At 52.2% G+C, this 15,245-nt stretch overlaps 6 protein-coding genes across 6 annotated transcripts; 4 read left to right on the forward strand and 2 right to left on the reverse strand.

Annotated features, from left to right (window-relative positions):
- Positions 1-534: 534 nt before the first annotated feature.
- J4E85_008531 (uncharacterized protein) lies at positions 535-3,204 on the forward strand (the record flags this gene model as incomplete). The annotated part of the gene is made up of 8 exons (XM_051472756.1): positions 535-617; positions 665-949; positions 1,002-1,096; positions 1,144-1,407; positions 1,457-1,559; positions 1,606-1,637; positions 1,698-2,103; positions 2,151-3,204. 8 exons carry the CDS (start codon positions 535-537, stop codon positions 3,202-3,204), a joined length of 2,322 nt encoding a protein of 773 aa, XP_051323577.1.
- A 714-nt stretch (positions 3,205-3,918) lies between these two features.
- On the forward strand, positions 3,919-5,037 carry J4E85_008532 (uncharacterized protein; the record flags this gene model as incomplete). The annotated part of the gene is made up of 3 exons (XM_051472757.1): positions 3,919-4,077; positions 4,256-4,853; positions 4,913-5,037. The coding sequence occupies 3 exons, from the start codon at positions 3,919-3,921 to the stop codon at positions 5,035-5,037; spliced, it is 882 nt and encodes a 293-aa protein (XP_051323578.1).
- A 101-nt stretch (positions 5,038-5,138) lies between these two features.
- On the reverse strand, positions 5,139-6,843 carry J4E85_008533 (uncharacterized protein; the record flags this gene model as incomplete). Its single annotated transcript, XM_051472758.1, has 2 exons — positions 5,139-5,222; positions 5,278-6,843. 2 exons carry the CDS (start codon positions 6,841-6,843, stop codon positions 5,139-5,141), a joined length of 1,650 nt encoding a protein of 549 aa, XP_051323579.1.
- Positions 6,844-7,183: 340 nt separating this feature from the next.
- On the forward strand, positions 7,184-8,350 carry J4E85_008534 (uncharacterized protein; the record flags this gene model as incomplete). The annotated part of the gene is made up of 2 exons (XM_051472759.1): positions 7,184-7,247; positions 7,299-8,350. The coding sequence occupies 2 exons, from the start codon at positions 7,184-7,186 to the stop codon at positions 8,348-8,350; spliced, it is 1,116 nt and encodes a 371-aa protein (XP_051323580.1).
- Positions 8,351-8,405: 55 nt separating this feature from the next.
- J4E85_008535 (uncharacterized protein) lies at positions 8,406-10,383 on the reverse strand (the record flags this gene model as incomplete). The annotated part of the gene is made up of 2 exons (XM_051472760.1): positions 8,406-8,464; positions 8,523-10,383. 2 exons carry the CDS (start codon positions 10,381-10,383, stop codon positions 8,406-8,408), a joined length of 1,920 nt encoding a protein of 639 aa, XP_051323581.1.
- A 3,623-nt stretch (positions 10,384-14,006) lies between these two features.
- J4E85_008536 (uncharacterized protein) lies at positions 14,007-15,198 on the forward strand (the record flags this gene model as incomplete). The annotated part of the gene is made up of 5 exons (XM_051472761.1): positions 14,007-14,162; positions 14,230-14,432; positions 14,494-14,582; positions 14,633-14,794; positions 14,879-15,198. The coding sequence occupies 5 exons, from the start codon at positions 14,007-14,009 to the stop codon at positions 15,196-15,198; spliced, it is 930 nt and encodes a 309-aa protein (XP_051323582.1).
- Positions 15,199-15,245: the final 47 nt, after the last annotated feature.

Genomic DNA, 15,245 nt, shown 5'->3' on the forward strand with positions numbered 1-15,245 from the left:
GTCGAGGGTTACTACGACCCATCCGGAATGCCGTCGGCCGAGCGCTCCCACACGCGCCTGCTGGACCTAGAGGTTCTGGAGTTTGATGCCGCACCACTTTTCGTCATCAGAGCGGGTGAGATAGCTCTGGGCTTCGAATTTGTCTTCTGCAATGAAGCGTTTCGCAGACTCCCTCTCCGCAACTCTATCCTAGCCGAGGATAGAGCATCACTCCTGTTCCGCTCATGGGCACAGGCTCTTGGTGAATACAAGCCTCAATGTGAATTTGGCGGTCATGTTTGGACTGCGGAATTGGCAGGGAGAAATGGCGGCTTCAAGATAGTGAGAGCAACAGGGTCCGACGCGCAGCAGCAAGAAGCGCCTTCGTTGGAGGAAGAAGCAGACGATGACGATCATCTCACTATCCGTCCAACGCCAGTCTTCACACGATCAAAAGCACAGCTCATCAATGACCTTAAGCGCGATAGATCAATATCGCTCAAGAACATTCCATACACGAACCTTCACGCCAGGTGGGAAAGTATCCAGACCATGATGGAGATGAGCGATGTTGGGGTGTTTGAGTACAACGCAGAGGGAAAGCTTTTGCATGCTAATGAGGCATGGTATAAATTAAGGTAACGTTAACCACAACGCGATGTTTCCACTCGTTGATGATTTCCAGCTCTCAACCCAGAAACGTCAATCCTGACGAGTTCTCTTTCATGGATCTGGTCTACCCTGATGATCAAGCACTGGTAATGTCCATGTGGAATAAGCTTTCGCAGGGAAAATCCGTTACGTTTGAGATGCGATGGAAGGCACGCACAGGAACGGAAGGCGCCGCGCAATGGGTACTTTCAGCTTGTGTCCCGGTCTTCGATGATGACAAGAAACTGATCGGTGTTGCCGGTAATACTGTAGACATCAACGCACAAAAGAAGTCTCAAGAGGCAGCACAAGCACAGGTGTAAGATTGGTCTGCAGCATGCATGACGCAAACATACTAAGTTCAATTCTAGCGAAGCACTCGAACAGGCGCGGCTGGCAGAGATGAAATTTGCGCGCTTTGCTCAAGTATCCCCTACCGCTATATATGTATACATACCTGAGAGTGGTAAGTATGATCGCCGCACCGCAAAGTATTTGCTAACAATGATACAGGCATGAACTTCGTTAATGACCATTTCTTCGAGCTCACTGGCCATCCACATGGTCCAGTCAGCCAATACGACTGGTTTGACCTCATCGCTAAGGAGGATGTCGAAAAAGTCAAGAAAGATTGGGAGAACATGCTCACGAGCGGTAAAGCCAAAGGAATACAATTTCGTTTGAAGAAGACTTGGATCAATCAAGATGGTATTCGCTCGAATATATGGGTGCAAAGTTCAAGCTGCCCAGAGCTGGACGAGAATGGCAATGTGATAAGTAGGATGGTACTCCGCACCTTACACATTCAACGTGCTGATCCTTTTAGGCATCATGGGGACGCTATTCGACATATCGCAGTTCAAGTGGGCTGAAAGCGTTCAGCGGCGCCGCATCGACGAAGCGCTGGAAGCAAAACGACAACAAGAAAAGTATTTCACTGCGCGCTCTGCAATCGACTCTTGTTGACAAGTCCAGCTTCATTGATATGACTTCGCACGAACTCAGGAGTGAGTAACGCCTCTGCACGAGATTACGAGCCATCGCTAATGTGATATGCCACCATCTAGATCCATTGTCAGCTGTCATACAATGCGCCGACTCCGTTATTGCATCGCTTCAACAACTAGCCAGACGCCAAATCATAGCATCGAAAGATCCGTCCGAAATATCCAAGGCAGAAGCTGAAGTTCAGAGCTGCATTGAATCGCTGCTGATCATAGTGTCATGTTCGATGCACCAAAAACGCGTCATTGACGACGTGCTCACCCTGTCGAAACTTGATTCTAACTTGATCTTGATCACGCCAATGCGCGTGCAGCCCGCGGTGGTGGTATCGGACGCGGTGCGCATGTTTGACGTCGAGTGCAACCAGGCGGGCATCAAGCTTACTTTCCTCATTGATGAGACTTTCAATGGCATGGATTGGACAATGCTTGACCCCTCACGCCTCTTGCAAGTCCTCATCAATCTACTGTAAGATTCTAATCTCCATGTCGCATACCCTCCGCTAACAATACCAGAACCAACGCCATTAAATTCACCAAAGACCGCCCTCAAAAATCGATCACCGTTACAATCGGTGGCTCCTGGACCCGCCCACCTAAGTGCTGGAACGAGATAACCTTCACCGACGATGAGAAGCCCAAGACAGACATCACCGACAAAGCCGAATGGGGCGAAGGCAAAATAGCATTCCTCTGGCTGAAGGTCAAAGACACCGGCTGTGGTATGACCACAGACGAGCAAAAGAAACTCTTCTCCCGGTTCTCGCAAGCCACACCACGCACGCACGTTAAATACGGCGGTTCAGGGCTCGGCCTCTTCATCTCCAAGTCGCTTACGAAGCTACAAGGAGGTGCCATCGGCGTCCACTCCGAGAAAGAGCAAGGCTCAACATTTGCCTTCTTCATCAGCACCCGCCTCGCACACCCACCAGCCGACCAAGTCTCCGCGCGCGCCGTGCAAGCTCGCCCCGTCCCCCGTCGTACCATGACAGGCGAAGAAGCCATGCAATCCATCAGACTCAATGTACTCATCGTTGAAGACAACCTCGTCAACCAAAAGGTCCTTAGAAAGCAACTGCAGAAATTCGGCTGGAACATCAGCGTAGCAGGCAACGGCCAAGAAGCGTTGGAATGGCTCAAAGACAGCGTATATTGGCGCAACGAGGAAGACAGTTCCAAGCCGGACAAGAAACACGACCTCGACATCATCCTCATGGACATAGAAATGCCCATCATGGACGGCCTGACTTGCGCCCGCCTCATCCGCGACTACGAACACCAGGGTTTGCTTGCGGCGCCACCAGCGCCGGGGGTACCATCGTCGGGTCGGGCTTGTCATAAGAAGACCTCATCTACGTCTTCGGCGTCGCATGAGCGGCCGGATAAGCAATCGCTTCGTCTGCCTATCCTGGCTGTGAGCGCGAATGCGCGTATGGAACAGATTGAACAGTCGCTGGCGTCGGGGATGGACGATGCGATTTCGAAACCTTTTCGTATTCCGGAGCTTTGGCCGAAGATTAGGGGGTTGGTTGGGAGAGTTGCGGATGCGGATACGAAGGTTAGGTCGTGATGGCTGTCGCGCATTGGGATGGAGAGGGTTTGCATACAAATGGCGTTGGCTAGATATATAAGCATGGATGCGGCGTTTTGGTAGGAGTAACAATCCAGTGGGTTCGATGATTCTGAACATGGTATGCAGGAAGGTGCCATGCGACAGCGTGTGCGATACGGAAGTCTACATTGTGTCTACATGCCTTCAACCACGGCGTCGGAATATGAGCTTGACTCTTTGGACCATTCCTCTGCATGCTCTCCACGATCCAATGAAGAGCCATGTACCGTCTCATAAGTTGCATATGAATTAGTGTAAAGCTGTGGTTTCCTTGATAGAACAAGACATTGGTGGCCTTGGCAGAGCGCGTCTGGAGCGTACCGTGTAGACGTGTGGTCCCATGGACATCCATTCTGAACAACTGTTACTCCGACTGTGCATATCTCCCAACTATTTGCCCGCCCCGACTTGGCGATGCATCGAGTTTACTAAGCTAGATGCTTAAGTCCGATGCATCGTGTAAGCTCAGTCAGCGTTCTTGTGCCCTGCCAAGACGATCGAGTAGCGCAATAGGAAAGAGTAGTAAAGCAACAGCGCTTCGAGCCAAGAAGGCGTAGGAGACCTAATGCATGATGTGCAAAATGTTGATGGCTTTGAAGATGTGGGAATGGATAAAGCTGCACATACTGACGGTGTTCTGGTGAACTACAGTCAATCTGCCCACCCTCCAGTATGAAGCTCGCTGGCATCATCAGCGCGTTCGCATTCGCTATATCACAGCTTACGTTCGCGCAATTATCGGACTTCGATGACTGGGAGCACGAGCGCATCCAGCTCGACGACGTGTCGATCCACTTCCGCTACCACGGCGAAGGACCGCCCGTCCTCCTCGTGCATGGGTTTCCTCAACACTCACTAACATGGCATACCATCGGTCCAATCCTGGCTCAAAACTGCATGTCTTCGCACATCATCGGTGATGAGAGAGTTAACTGCTAATATGAAAGCAGACACGGTGATCGCCCCAGATATCCGCGGATGCGGAGACTCGTCTATCCCTACTTCCAAGAACTACACCGCTGCAGCCGCGGGCGCAGACCTCAAAGCCATCTTAGACTACCTCAACATCTCGTCCACATACGTTTTCGCTCACGATAAGGGCGTAGGGCTAGCGACTTCCCTCGCTATCGAACACCCTACGCTCGTCGAGGCCATCATTCTCGCCGAATACGCACTCCCAGGATATGGATATCCATTAACAATTCAGAGTCCCAGCTTGTACCAGAACTGGCAGCTCGCCTTCTTTGCCGTGCCTGATGCAGCTGAGTTCTTCATTCGAGACCGCGAGAAACAGATGTTGAGCTGGTATTTCTTTCACGCGAGTTATTCCGGTACGGCGGCCGTGAGTGAAGACCACTTGCAGCGGTATACGAATGAGATTGCGAAGCCGGGTTTTCTGAGGAGCGGTATGGAATACTTCGCGGCGGCGTGGGATGACGAGGCGTACTTTACTTCCGTGTTTGGCAGTGGACGTAGGTTGCAAATGCCGTTGTTGGCGCTGGGTGGTGAGGCGAGCTTTGGGCCTGTGTCACTGTTGGAACAGGTATGGTCGCAGATCGGCGATGACTTTGTTGCCGAGTTGATTCCGAAGGCTGGGCACTGGATTGGTGAGACCGTTCTCTCGGATAGCATCTCAGCTATAGCAAAAGAGCTAACCACGGTACAGGCGATGAGAATCCGACTTGGACCGGTAATCGCGCCTTACGCTTCTTTGAAGAAGCTGGGGAGGTGGGCAGTGTTGATCTGTCCTACCTCAAAGACCAAGTGACACTGCATGGTGGTACCATCTGATGAAAGGCGATAGCAATATTTCGAGATCTCGATACGGCATAGGAGGAGTCTGAAGAACAGGTAGAAGGATTGTTGGGTATCGCGCTAAGGTGGCATTGGTATCATGTGCTAGGACTTCCTTCGAGCCCACTACGACGGCGAAAGTCCTGTAACCAGTTCGGGTTGTCTGCTACTGTTTGATTCCACTAGCATACATGTTAGCATTTGTCTGGCATATAATGGGTCGTTTCGCTTCCTCACCGCATCATCCGCATCCTGGTACAACAACCTCCGCGACTCGCGTTGAAACATCTCATCCGTCGGTATAATACCCGACAACATCTGCTGTCTCGCAAATCGACTAAGATGGCGGGTCAAAACCTTCGCAAAGTCATAGTCGTGCTGCGTAGAAAGGTTTCGGAGGGCTTCCAAAGAGTCTTCAAAAGCTTGATGGTCCGGTGTCTGGGTAACCTCTTTCGGAGACTCTTGAACTGGCTCTTCTTCCCGTTGATATTCTTCCCGTTGGATCTGCGAAATCATTTGCTTTGTATGATCGATGGATCCGGGATTCGTGGCAGAGAAGGGTACAACGGTCTTCGCTTGTTCGGCAAGTAGGTAGGGCGGAAACGCGTTGATGACACGGGCAGCGACACCCGGTTCGAAATCGTGATCGCCTTTCCAATCGGACATGGTTTTGCCCTCTTTGAAGTGTGCGGCGAGGTGGTCTGCTCTCTCATCCCAGCTACTTAAATTGGTATTGCATATACCACAGCGAGATTTTACTGGCAGAGTCTCGAGTTTCCAGTCGTCGATGAGAGGTAGTGTTTCGAGTCCGTGGACTAGACGAAGGTGCTGTGTGAGGTGATCTTTGCGGTGAAATATACGCGGGGAGTTACTGCCATCGGTGCATGCCGCATGATTGTGTTTCTGCAGATGCTGGGGTGTTGGATCTAGTGCACTACAGTAAGCGCAGTGTACTCTACCCGTAAGAGGTAGCACCACAGAAGCTCCGTGCGGGGTGCACATCCAGCTTTCGAGGTTTAGATGCAGCGATATCTCGTGTCGCTTCCAGTCGTACTTGTGCTTGAAGGTGTCGCAGCAGAAGGTACACTTGAATATGCGATCCGGGTCCAGCATATTGCCCCTGACTCTTCCCTTGCTTCTTGTCTTGGCTTGACTGCGACGCTTCGATTGCGACGTGGCGGAGCGACTCGAATTCGCGGATCGTAGTGAGGATTCGCTTGCAGCGCTATCGAGACTCGTGGTAGAGGAAGGGCCGCGATACTTGCGGAACGCATCGCCACTGGAGGGCCGACTGATACGTGGTGAGTGGCCTATAGGCCTGTCCTCCAAGGCATGGTAGATGGCCGACAGAGATGCGGCTTCGTCTTCAGGCGGCGAGTTCCGCCAGCGCTGAATGGCCAGTGACTGACCCTCTTCGTGTCGAGGACTTCCACTCGGTATTACCATCGGGCTGACAGTGCCCGTTGATCTTCGCTTAAAGTACTTGCTTCGACGCCGAGGGAGTGTGTGGTGTCGTTGCGGCTGTGGGCGCTCGTGAAACTCAGTCGGCTGGTATGCATCGAATGGATAACTTGGCGAAGTCATACCACTCAGTGGTTGTAACGTGTCTTCTAACGTAAAGTCGTGGAAGTTCGGGTCGATTGCCAAGTCGTCGTCGATGCTGAATGCGGCAGGAGCATCAGATGCAGCGTTAGTCGCATCCTGTCCGACATCTGTAGCGAGGAAGTTGTCGAACCATGAAGGGTCGATCGTATCTTCGTTCCATGATTGGAAGTTCCAGTTGTTCACTTGTTGATGATCCATGGCTCCAGAAGTCGCGAGTGTTGTTTTGGCGATGACGACGATGGCTGGAAATTGGATGTAGGATGAAGGCGTCAGCCCGAAGTCGGCGCCGCTACCGATGCAACCTTTACCAAGTGATCGCGTATAGATCCATGGATCTAGATTAGCAAACGAATGCAGTACACCGCAAAGAACCTCGGGCTGTCTCTGGCCGACTGCTAGATATTGCGAGGTATGCAAGGCGTAGGGCGTGAGGTGGGGCGAACTTCAGAACACGCTAGCCCCGCGATCTAGACAATTCTTCCCTCTAGCGCAGCAGGACCAGACTTTCACGACGCGACATAACGTGACCCGCAACACCATGGAAGACGAAAACGAGAAAACTGTCGCGGAGCAACACGAGCAAGTGCTAGAAGGTGTTTTCGGTATGTGATCTCATCGTCTCCCGCCCGCACATTGTTACTAATTCTACATAGCCGTGGTGAAGCCTGCGAATGTCTCTTCAGCAGACGTAATTCTCAAACTCCAGGCAGCATTCCGTTGTTCAGATCTGTTCGCGTCACTGCGCAAACACCAGCCGAAACGTACCAAACACCCCTATCATGTTTTCCGTCTAGGTCATGGCGGCACGCTCGATCCCCTCGCCTCCGGCGTGCTCATCGTAGGAATCGGGCGCGGCACAAGATCGCTCTCACAGTACCTAGCATGTGACAAAAGCTACGACACCACCATTCTATTCGGTATGAGTACCGACAGCTACGACTGTACTGGAACTATGAAGACAAGAGCAGACGCCTCGCACGTGACTCGTCAGCTTGTCGAGGAACAGCTGCCCAAATTTCTAGGAACAATCCAGCAAGTTCCACCCGTGTACTCAGCGCTGAAGATCAATGGTATCAAAGCATGCGAGTATGTGCGACAGGGCAAGGAGTTGCCTCGAGCGTTGGAAAGCAGGGAAATGGAAGTGAAGAGGTGTGATTTACTGGAATGGTATGATCCGGGTCAGCATGACTTCGCCTTCCCTGGCGAGGAGGAGCCAGCTCCAGCACCTGCGGCACGGATTAGATTGACAGTTTGTTCCGGCTTCTACGTTCGCAGCTTTGCGCACGATCTAGGTGTCGCTTGCGGTACCGTTTCGCACATGGTCGCGCTGAAGCGCGAAGTGCAAGCCAATTTCGTGCTCCAGCCTTCTCCGTTCCCGGAGGATACCGCTGCGATCCCGTATGATGATTTGGATGTTGGTGAACATGTCTGGGGCCCCAAGCTCAGACCGCAGCTCGAGGAGTGGGTCGCGGCAAATCCAGTCAACCAAGGACATATCAACGGGCGAGAAGGAAGCACGAAGAGAAAGATGGCACAGGAGGGTGAAGCAAAGCCCAGACAGAGGTTCCGCGGAGAATGGGTTGCTGAAACGAAAAAAGAGAGGATCAAGCAGCAAGGTGGCAAGTACAAGGGGAAATGGGGACGGAAGGCCGAGGTCGAAGCACTTATAAAGCATTTCACGCAGGATATCAGTAAGTATCAATGATACAGCGGCGCCCCATAACTCCTCAGCAAACCCAACCACTCCGAACTCCTATCCGTCAACTCGCAGCACTCGAGCATAGTCCATGTCCCCAGCTCGCCGCACGGCTGCGCTTTGCTGTTCAAGACCAAACTCCTGCCATCCACCACACCATTCTGGAGTAACTTCTCCATACCGATGTAGTTGTCTTTCCGAATCGCCGACAAAATCGCCGAAAGCCTGGGTCGCTGCAACGCATATCCAACATCCCATTGGACCACCATATCGATGAGCTCAAGATACTGGGTTTGAACTTCCTGTTTGGTGGGGGGAGTGCAGTGGAGAAGTATGTCATATATGGGTGGTAGAGCGGCGATTTGTTCGCGCAGGGCTGCTGCGGAGATGGCGTTGAGAAGGACGCGCACTGCGTCTTTATTGGAACCCTTTATGGCGTAGCTCAAGGCATCGTATATTAGTTCTGGGGCGAGGCCGATCATCTCTTCGAGCATTGTTGTGTTGGTCGGACTGTTTTGGTATGCGGTGAATTGCAGTACATTCATGTCTTCGAAAGCTGCATCACGGGGATGTGCGCCTGCTCTGAGAAGTACGCGAGCTGTTTCCAGCGAGTCGAGTGAGAGGGCAGTGGCGAGTGGTAGTGCTTTGGTCTCTTTTTTGTTTCGTCGGAAGAAAATTTCCTCTCGTACCAAACTGCCTTTGGTCTGCAAGATGAGTTCGACTGCCTGTGCAGCGTCTGCTGAGATCGCACGGCTGAGCGCTGTCCTTGGGCCCAGATCTGTAGCTGTCCGTTGCGTGAGACATAGATTGAAGCCTCTGTCAATCAGCAGCCTTAGTATGCGGAGTGCATCTTCCGGTCGCTTCTCCCAGGTTTCTTTCGTCAATGCGTTAATTGGTGATACGAGTCTGGTAAGCTTTTCTTGATGCAACAAAACATCGTCTTCTTTCTCGTAGTCCCTAGACATGCCTTTCATGCTCAACATCTCTTCCACTGCATCTGCCCATCCGGCACGCACGAAGCAAGACAAAACAGAGTACTCGTACGTCATCTGCCACGGGCGATTCGTGACACCAGCGTTCTTGATTTCGCTCTTGTTGTCGAATGCGCCTGAAACGAAGGCTGTAGGATCGAAGTTTTGATGCTGCATGACGAGTTTGAGGGTACTCATACCGCGATCGACATTTTTCCATTTTGATAGGCCATCAAGGAAGCTGGTCTTTGTAACACGAACCTGGATCTCATTCCAATAGTGCTGCGCGTCATACATCTCTCTTGGCCATTGCTCGACCATTGGGTTTGCGCCATGATATACAAGACAATCGATCAGGTCTGCATGTCCCTTGTAGGCGGCCGCCAAGAGCGCGCGATCTCTTGGAGTGTAGTCTTCTTTCTTCGTTGCGTCTCCGTAGGTGGCACCCTCTTTCAAGAGATAGTCGACCACTCTGACTCGTCCGTTCATGGTAGCTTTCGCTAGGGCCTCGTGCTTTACCTTCTTCAACTTACCAGTTGATCGATAAATAGGATCAGCTCCCATTTTGATGACTGCCCTGACCAGTGAAAGACTACCCTCCGCAGCAGCTTCTTCGAGGATATCGGTCAGGTCGTTTTGTGATGGACTGCTAGCTGGATTTGGCGTAGTAGCTGCTCTTTTGAGGAGGAAGCTCTTCTTGAAAGGAGATACACCCTTCCGGTCTGATGGCGGCTCCTTTCTGCTCAGTCTGCGCAGTATCTCAGCTCGAGCATCGCCGGGACTCATGTCGGATGCTTCACTCTCTATACTTTGCGTGGTGGATATAGAGATATTTCTTCGTGATGACTGATCTAGACCCCCGGGTAAATCTGGCAATACGGATGATCCCATGCTAGAGCTTCGATTGCCATTCGCCATGTAGGCAGTGCTCACACGCTCAGAGATGCCATGGACGACCTTCAGTGGCTGTGGTGTGGAAGTGGAAGGCGAGGGATGATCGAAAGCGATATACATGGATTGCATCCTGTCTGACAGACCATCTTCAGTGATATCGCTGCTTCCCCAAGACATTGGAGGTGTAGGGGGGATTGTTGATGCATGTTTCAAGAATCGCAAAGGCTGTGGTGGAGAAGACTTCGACGCGCGTTGTGGAAATTGTGGCCGAACAGCTTGCGAGTCTTCGCTTGTTGGAGGTCGGGGAAATCCATCGGTTGGGGGCTCGGAAAAAGGTTCCATTTGAGGGTCATGGGATAGTAGTGGTCCTTCGCGCAGTGGTGAGAAGACGTTGCCAGACTTGAGAGATATGCCATCGGCTGTGAGTGGCTGCATAGCGATACTGGCCCCAGACCCAGCCATGGAAGATGCCAAAGGAAGACTTGCTGCCTCTTCCCGCCTTTGCGGCACCTTGTGAGTATGGTTAAGATAAGTGACATTCTCGTCAGCCTTCCCTGTTATTGTTGGAGATATCGACGGGTGGGGCGCAAGGTATTCGAATGATGGTCCGCCATAGAAGTTGCCGTACTCAGCAAAGCCGTCTGCATATCGCTGCTCTTCTTGCTGCACCGCCATTGTTTCTGGAGCTCTTTGTTCGAGATTGATGTAGCTGTATTGGCTGCGATGAAGGGCTGCCAGGTGGTGAGGGATGCTAGGAGAGCGCGGGGTAAACGTGTTCCCGGCATTGATGTTTGATTGCTTGTCAGCATGCTTTAATCCAGCCTTGTCACTAAAAGTGACATTTCAGGCGTTCATTACTACCGGGTGGAAGACTGGCTTCCGAGACCCTGACAAAGGCGCAAGCGGGCTGTGGTGCCGGCGCACGGAAAGCCGTCCAACACAGGGATCGTGTCCGCAAAGGGGCGTTCATCGCAGCCTCTGAAGGACTTTGGCTGGGAATGTGAGATGAGCATACGGTATAAGCGAATTAGGTTCGTGAACGCAGCACGTGGGCGGAGAACTTCGGGATGCTCTCAATTCGGCTGCCATAGATGTCGCGTCAACGTTCTGTTTCGCCGCTCGTCGTTTGTGAACTTCTCTCTTGTCGTGGGGAGCATTGTCAACATGCCGTAGCGCCGATATGAAAAGTGATCGGTGGGTGTTTCTTTGTTCTCAGGTTGCCAAGCTAGGAGTGCCTCAGCCCTGCATGGAGAACCGAAATCCCGAAGCCCACATCCACCACTCTTATCTCGATCGTTCAGATGCCATAGCCGCGAAGATTTTGTCATCGGAACCTTCCAAGCCACTGCTGAGTCGTTAATTGCTTACCTATCCTCCAAATACGCGTTCTTTTCCGTCATATCAGCGCGCAGTAAACATGGATCTTGCCAACGTTGGACTGAAGGATTATCTTGTCATTGGCTCTCTCACCGGGCTTTTGCGAACGACGTCGATGCATATTGCTGGCTACAAGCAGAGTGATCTCACATACTTTCAGTCTTACGAGACTTGGGCGAGCGCGAGCCTCGTTGCTATTGTCGTATACGCCATTGCAGTGCGGCTGCTAAGGAGACTTGCATTGCGGGAGGGTCGGACCAAGTAGCAGGAAGCAACGAAGCGGCGAGGCAGCCACGACAAGGGCGTCTCGAGGGCGGCTCAGTTCTGAGGCAGTAAAAACACATTGGCGATGGGAGCCTCAGTGATAGTGCACACGCTGGATGCCCTATGATGGTCCCTTTCGCTGAGGCGGGATGAATCGGGACGAGTGCACGGGTGCAGTTACTCAGCAAGGCGCTTTGACCAGGTCTTTCGTGCGTGCCGTCATCACCAAAGCCATGCCGTCCATAATCTCCAGAACACCAGAACCACCGCCATCTTTTCTGTGTCGCATCGAATGTCTACTATCGGCTCCCATGCTCGAAAAGAGCTACTTTTGAACTGTTCGAACCCTCTTGATGATATCAGCTCGTTGTCATCTCGATTTAGGAAGCTGCGACGGCCTGCATTGCGTGACAGGCTGGGTTGGACCGCTTTCTACCACATCCTGCTCTTACATCGCGACGATACCTGGATTTTGTCTTGTCCCCAAGGAGAATATACGAGCGTCACCAGTCTGCGCTCCCCTCTCAAAGCGATCTACCAAAATGGCGCGATCAAGAGTCGCGCATCATGTTCTTGACTTTGCCGAGATATCTTGTGCCGAGGAATCTGGCGCTCCATACCAAGCTCATTTATCTGGAAATCTGTAAGCCTATTGACATGATCCAGATATCAAGGTGGCACAGCTGGCCCTACTGTATAAGGTTTGCTGATGTCGCGTCATTCCCCTCTAGCGCAGAGCCCCTGGAGGGTCGGAGCATGGCTGCGACGCCAGACGCTGATTTTGCCAAGGGTACTGTACCCTCGACCTCAGATCCAGACCATCTCCGCGGGTCCGTTGGTCCACTCCACAGAGATCTGTAGATCAGTGCGCGATGATTGTGGAATCTAGGGTCAGGGCTTTTGGATAAACAAGGAATCCACCATGGCGCTATGGAACGCCTTCGATCGCGAAATAAAGACATTTAGCCTGCGGCGTGTCAGACGTCCACGCAGATTCCCAGTCACTTCATGAGTGAAGAAGGACCGACGACGTCGAGGGAAAGTCGACCGCGACCACTCCGAGGGATTGCATGCTGATCGGAGACAACCCCGCGAAATCGCCAAGTCGTTGGACTGCTATCTGACCCTGCCGCGAGTCAAGCGTGCGTCGTCCATCGCCACGAGGCTGTCTCAACGCAAAACTGGACCACCTAGGCGGACGCCACGAGGATATCCCAGAAAGACTCTATAGCGTGCGGTAGCTCCGCGACAAGCTCAACCAAGGGCACTGATGGACTCAAGCACTTCGTGACGGCGCCCGCACTTAGCCTACCACGTTGTCTGTGCCATCGAGAAGCCCGATTCGCGGCTCAGACGTTCTCGAGCTGCTGCGACTTCTTCTAGTGTTGTGTTGGTATGGTACTGGTGTTTCGTTGTTTGCTCAGCTCCCTCTGTCAGTTCCGTGGATGCATAATGCCTGCCCGACGACAGAGAGTGAACAACTCGCGGCAAGACTAAGATAAATTATGGACGGGACGGGGAATGTTCCCGCTCACGTCCGAGACGCCGCGCCTTGAAAGTGAAGCAAGTTGATATCTGCCAGCTATGTTGTGCGTACAGACGTTGCGAGAACCTCATGACGTTCCGGCAACGTCGTCACGTCAGTGCGAAACTCGTATTTGCAGAACACTGAAGCTTCTCTTGCCCGTTAAGCAAAAAGAAAAAAGGGTTCATCTCACCCGCAGTGGCCGCGGAGCCGGTTGATCGACTACTGATCAGCACGGGACAGACGCTACCAGCCGCCTGGAACTATGCGACTCGTGATTCCGACGTGTAGCACAAAGACGCCGGATCATACCACTCCCTTTTAACCTACCCTGACCCTAGGCTTCGCGCTGCCCGCTATATGCAGGTGTCAAGATGTCAAACAACCCCAAGTAGAGTTCGCACTTGACCTCACTCACCACTTTTCTCCGTTTGTTCCCATTGGGGCGAACTTAAACTCCACCGGCCACACGTACTGTGTGTGTATGCTGCCGCGATGGAGATAGTCACTTCTATCGTAAGAACTACGCGAGCCGAATGATTTGAAGTCTCACTCACATCCACAGGTTATCCAGGGGATACTCCTCGTGTTGGCACTGGGTGTTACGATCCTAAGATGTTGGGTTCGTCTTTGCATGGAGCACCGGTCATTAACTCTGCCCGACTACCTCGTTTGGGGAGGCTTCATCTGCGCGCTTGGATGGTTTGCCTGCTCTACAAGAGCGCTTTACATCTTGATTGATCATCCTCTGGACGAGGAGACAAGGAGCGACTCCGTCGAATACCTCAAAGTACGTAAAAGACATGACCTTTAAAATACGCAACGAGAGGAGTGAGCTGACAGATGTTTGCTGCTAGGTCGTATTCGTGTCTATCTACTTCTTCGACACGGGGTTGTACTTCCCCAAAGTTTCGCTGGTGGCCTTCTACTGGTGGTTGATCCCGCAAGGCTTCAGACGTCTTCGTTACGCAGTCTATGCCACTACTGCGATCGTGATCGCCTGCTTTGTTGCGAGCATCCTGTGCGATACTCTTCTCGCGCCAAATATCTCCGACAACTGGTACGACCTTTACCCTTACTTCGATCAAGTTGCTCCTTGGCTAACATCTACTTTCCAAAAGGTCTATCGAGAACCAGCTCAACTCAACATGGAATACTTACTCCAACTTGGTAGTCAACTGGACACTCAACTTTGGCACGGATCTGCTGCGTAAGTAGACCAAGACCACTTCCTAATACATGCACTAACAGCGTTCCTAGTATTCGGCCTGCCATTCTTCATTTTCAACTGCTTGAAGCTGCGTAGAAGACAAAAGGTCGGCCTGGTCGGAATCTTCTCTCTAGGCGCCATCACTATGGCAATCAGTCTCGCCCGTTTCATCGTCTACAACATGGACTACGACATCGCCGACGCCGACGGCAGTACGTCACCCTTCCCTTCTCACTTCCCCAAGCCTCCGCTAACAGCCCCCCCAGACCTTTGGTGCACAGCCGAAATGTGCACAGCCGTCATCGTCGTCTCGCTCCCGTCCTTAAAGGCACTCATCATCAAACCCACACCCGCTAGCTCCTCCAACCGCAGCAACTCAGGCTATCTGCAAGCTGGCTCCGGCAAAACGATTGGTAGCAAAGGCATCAACTTCAATGGGCACAGCTCGAACATCCAGGGCGGCACCATGGACGATGAAATGGAATTAACTTTTCTGGACCGAAAGGCTAGCCCTACACCAACTGGAACCACTGATGGGTCACGCTTGCAAGATGGGAAAGATAATGTGATGGTGACTACAGATTTCGAGGTCACCAGTACGAGGAATGTGTTTTAGATTGGTGTGTCAATACTCCTGACCGTCCTTTAGAATGTAGAAAAGAT

Source organism: Alternaria conjuncta, assembly GCF_024043145.1.
Source record: "Alternaria conjuncta strain BMP 0040 chromosome Unknown scaffold_13, whole genome shotgun sequence".
NCBI classification, from domain to species: domain Eukaryota; kingdom Fungi; phylum Ascomycota; class Dothideomycetes; order Pleosporales; family Pleosporaceae; genus Alternaria; species Alternaria conjuncta.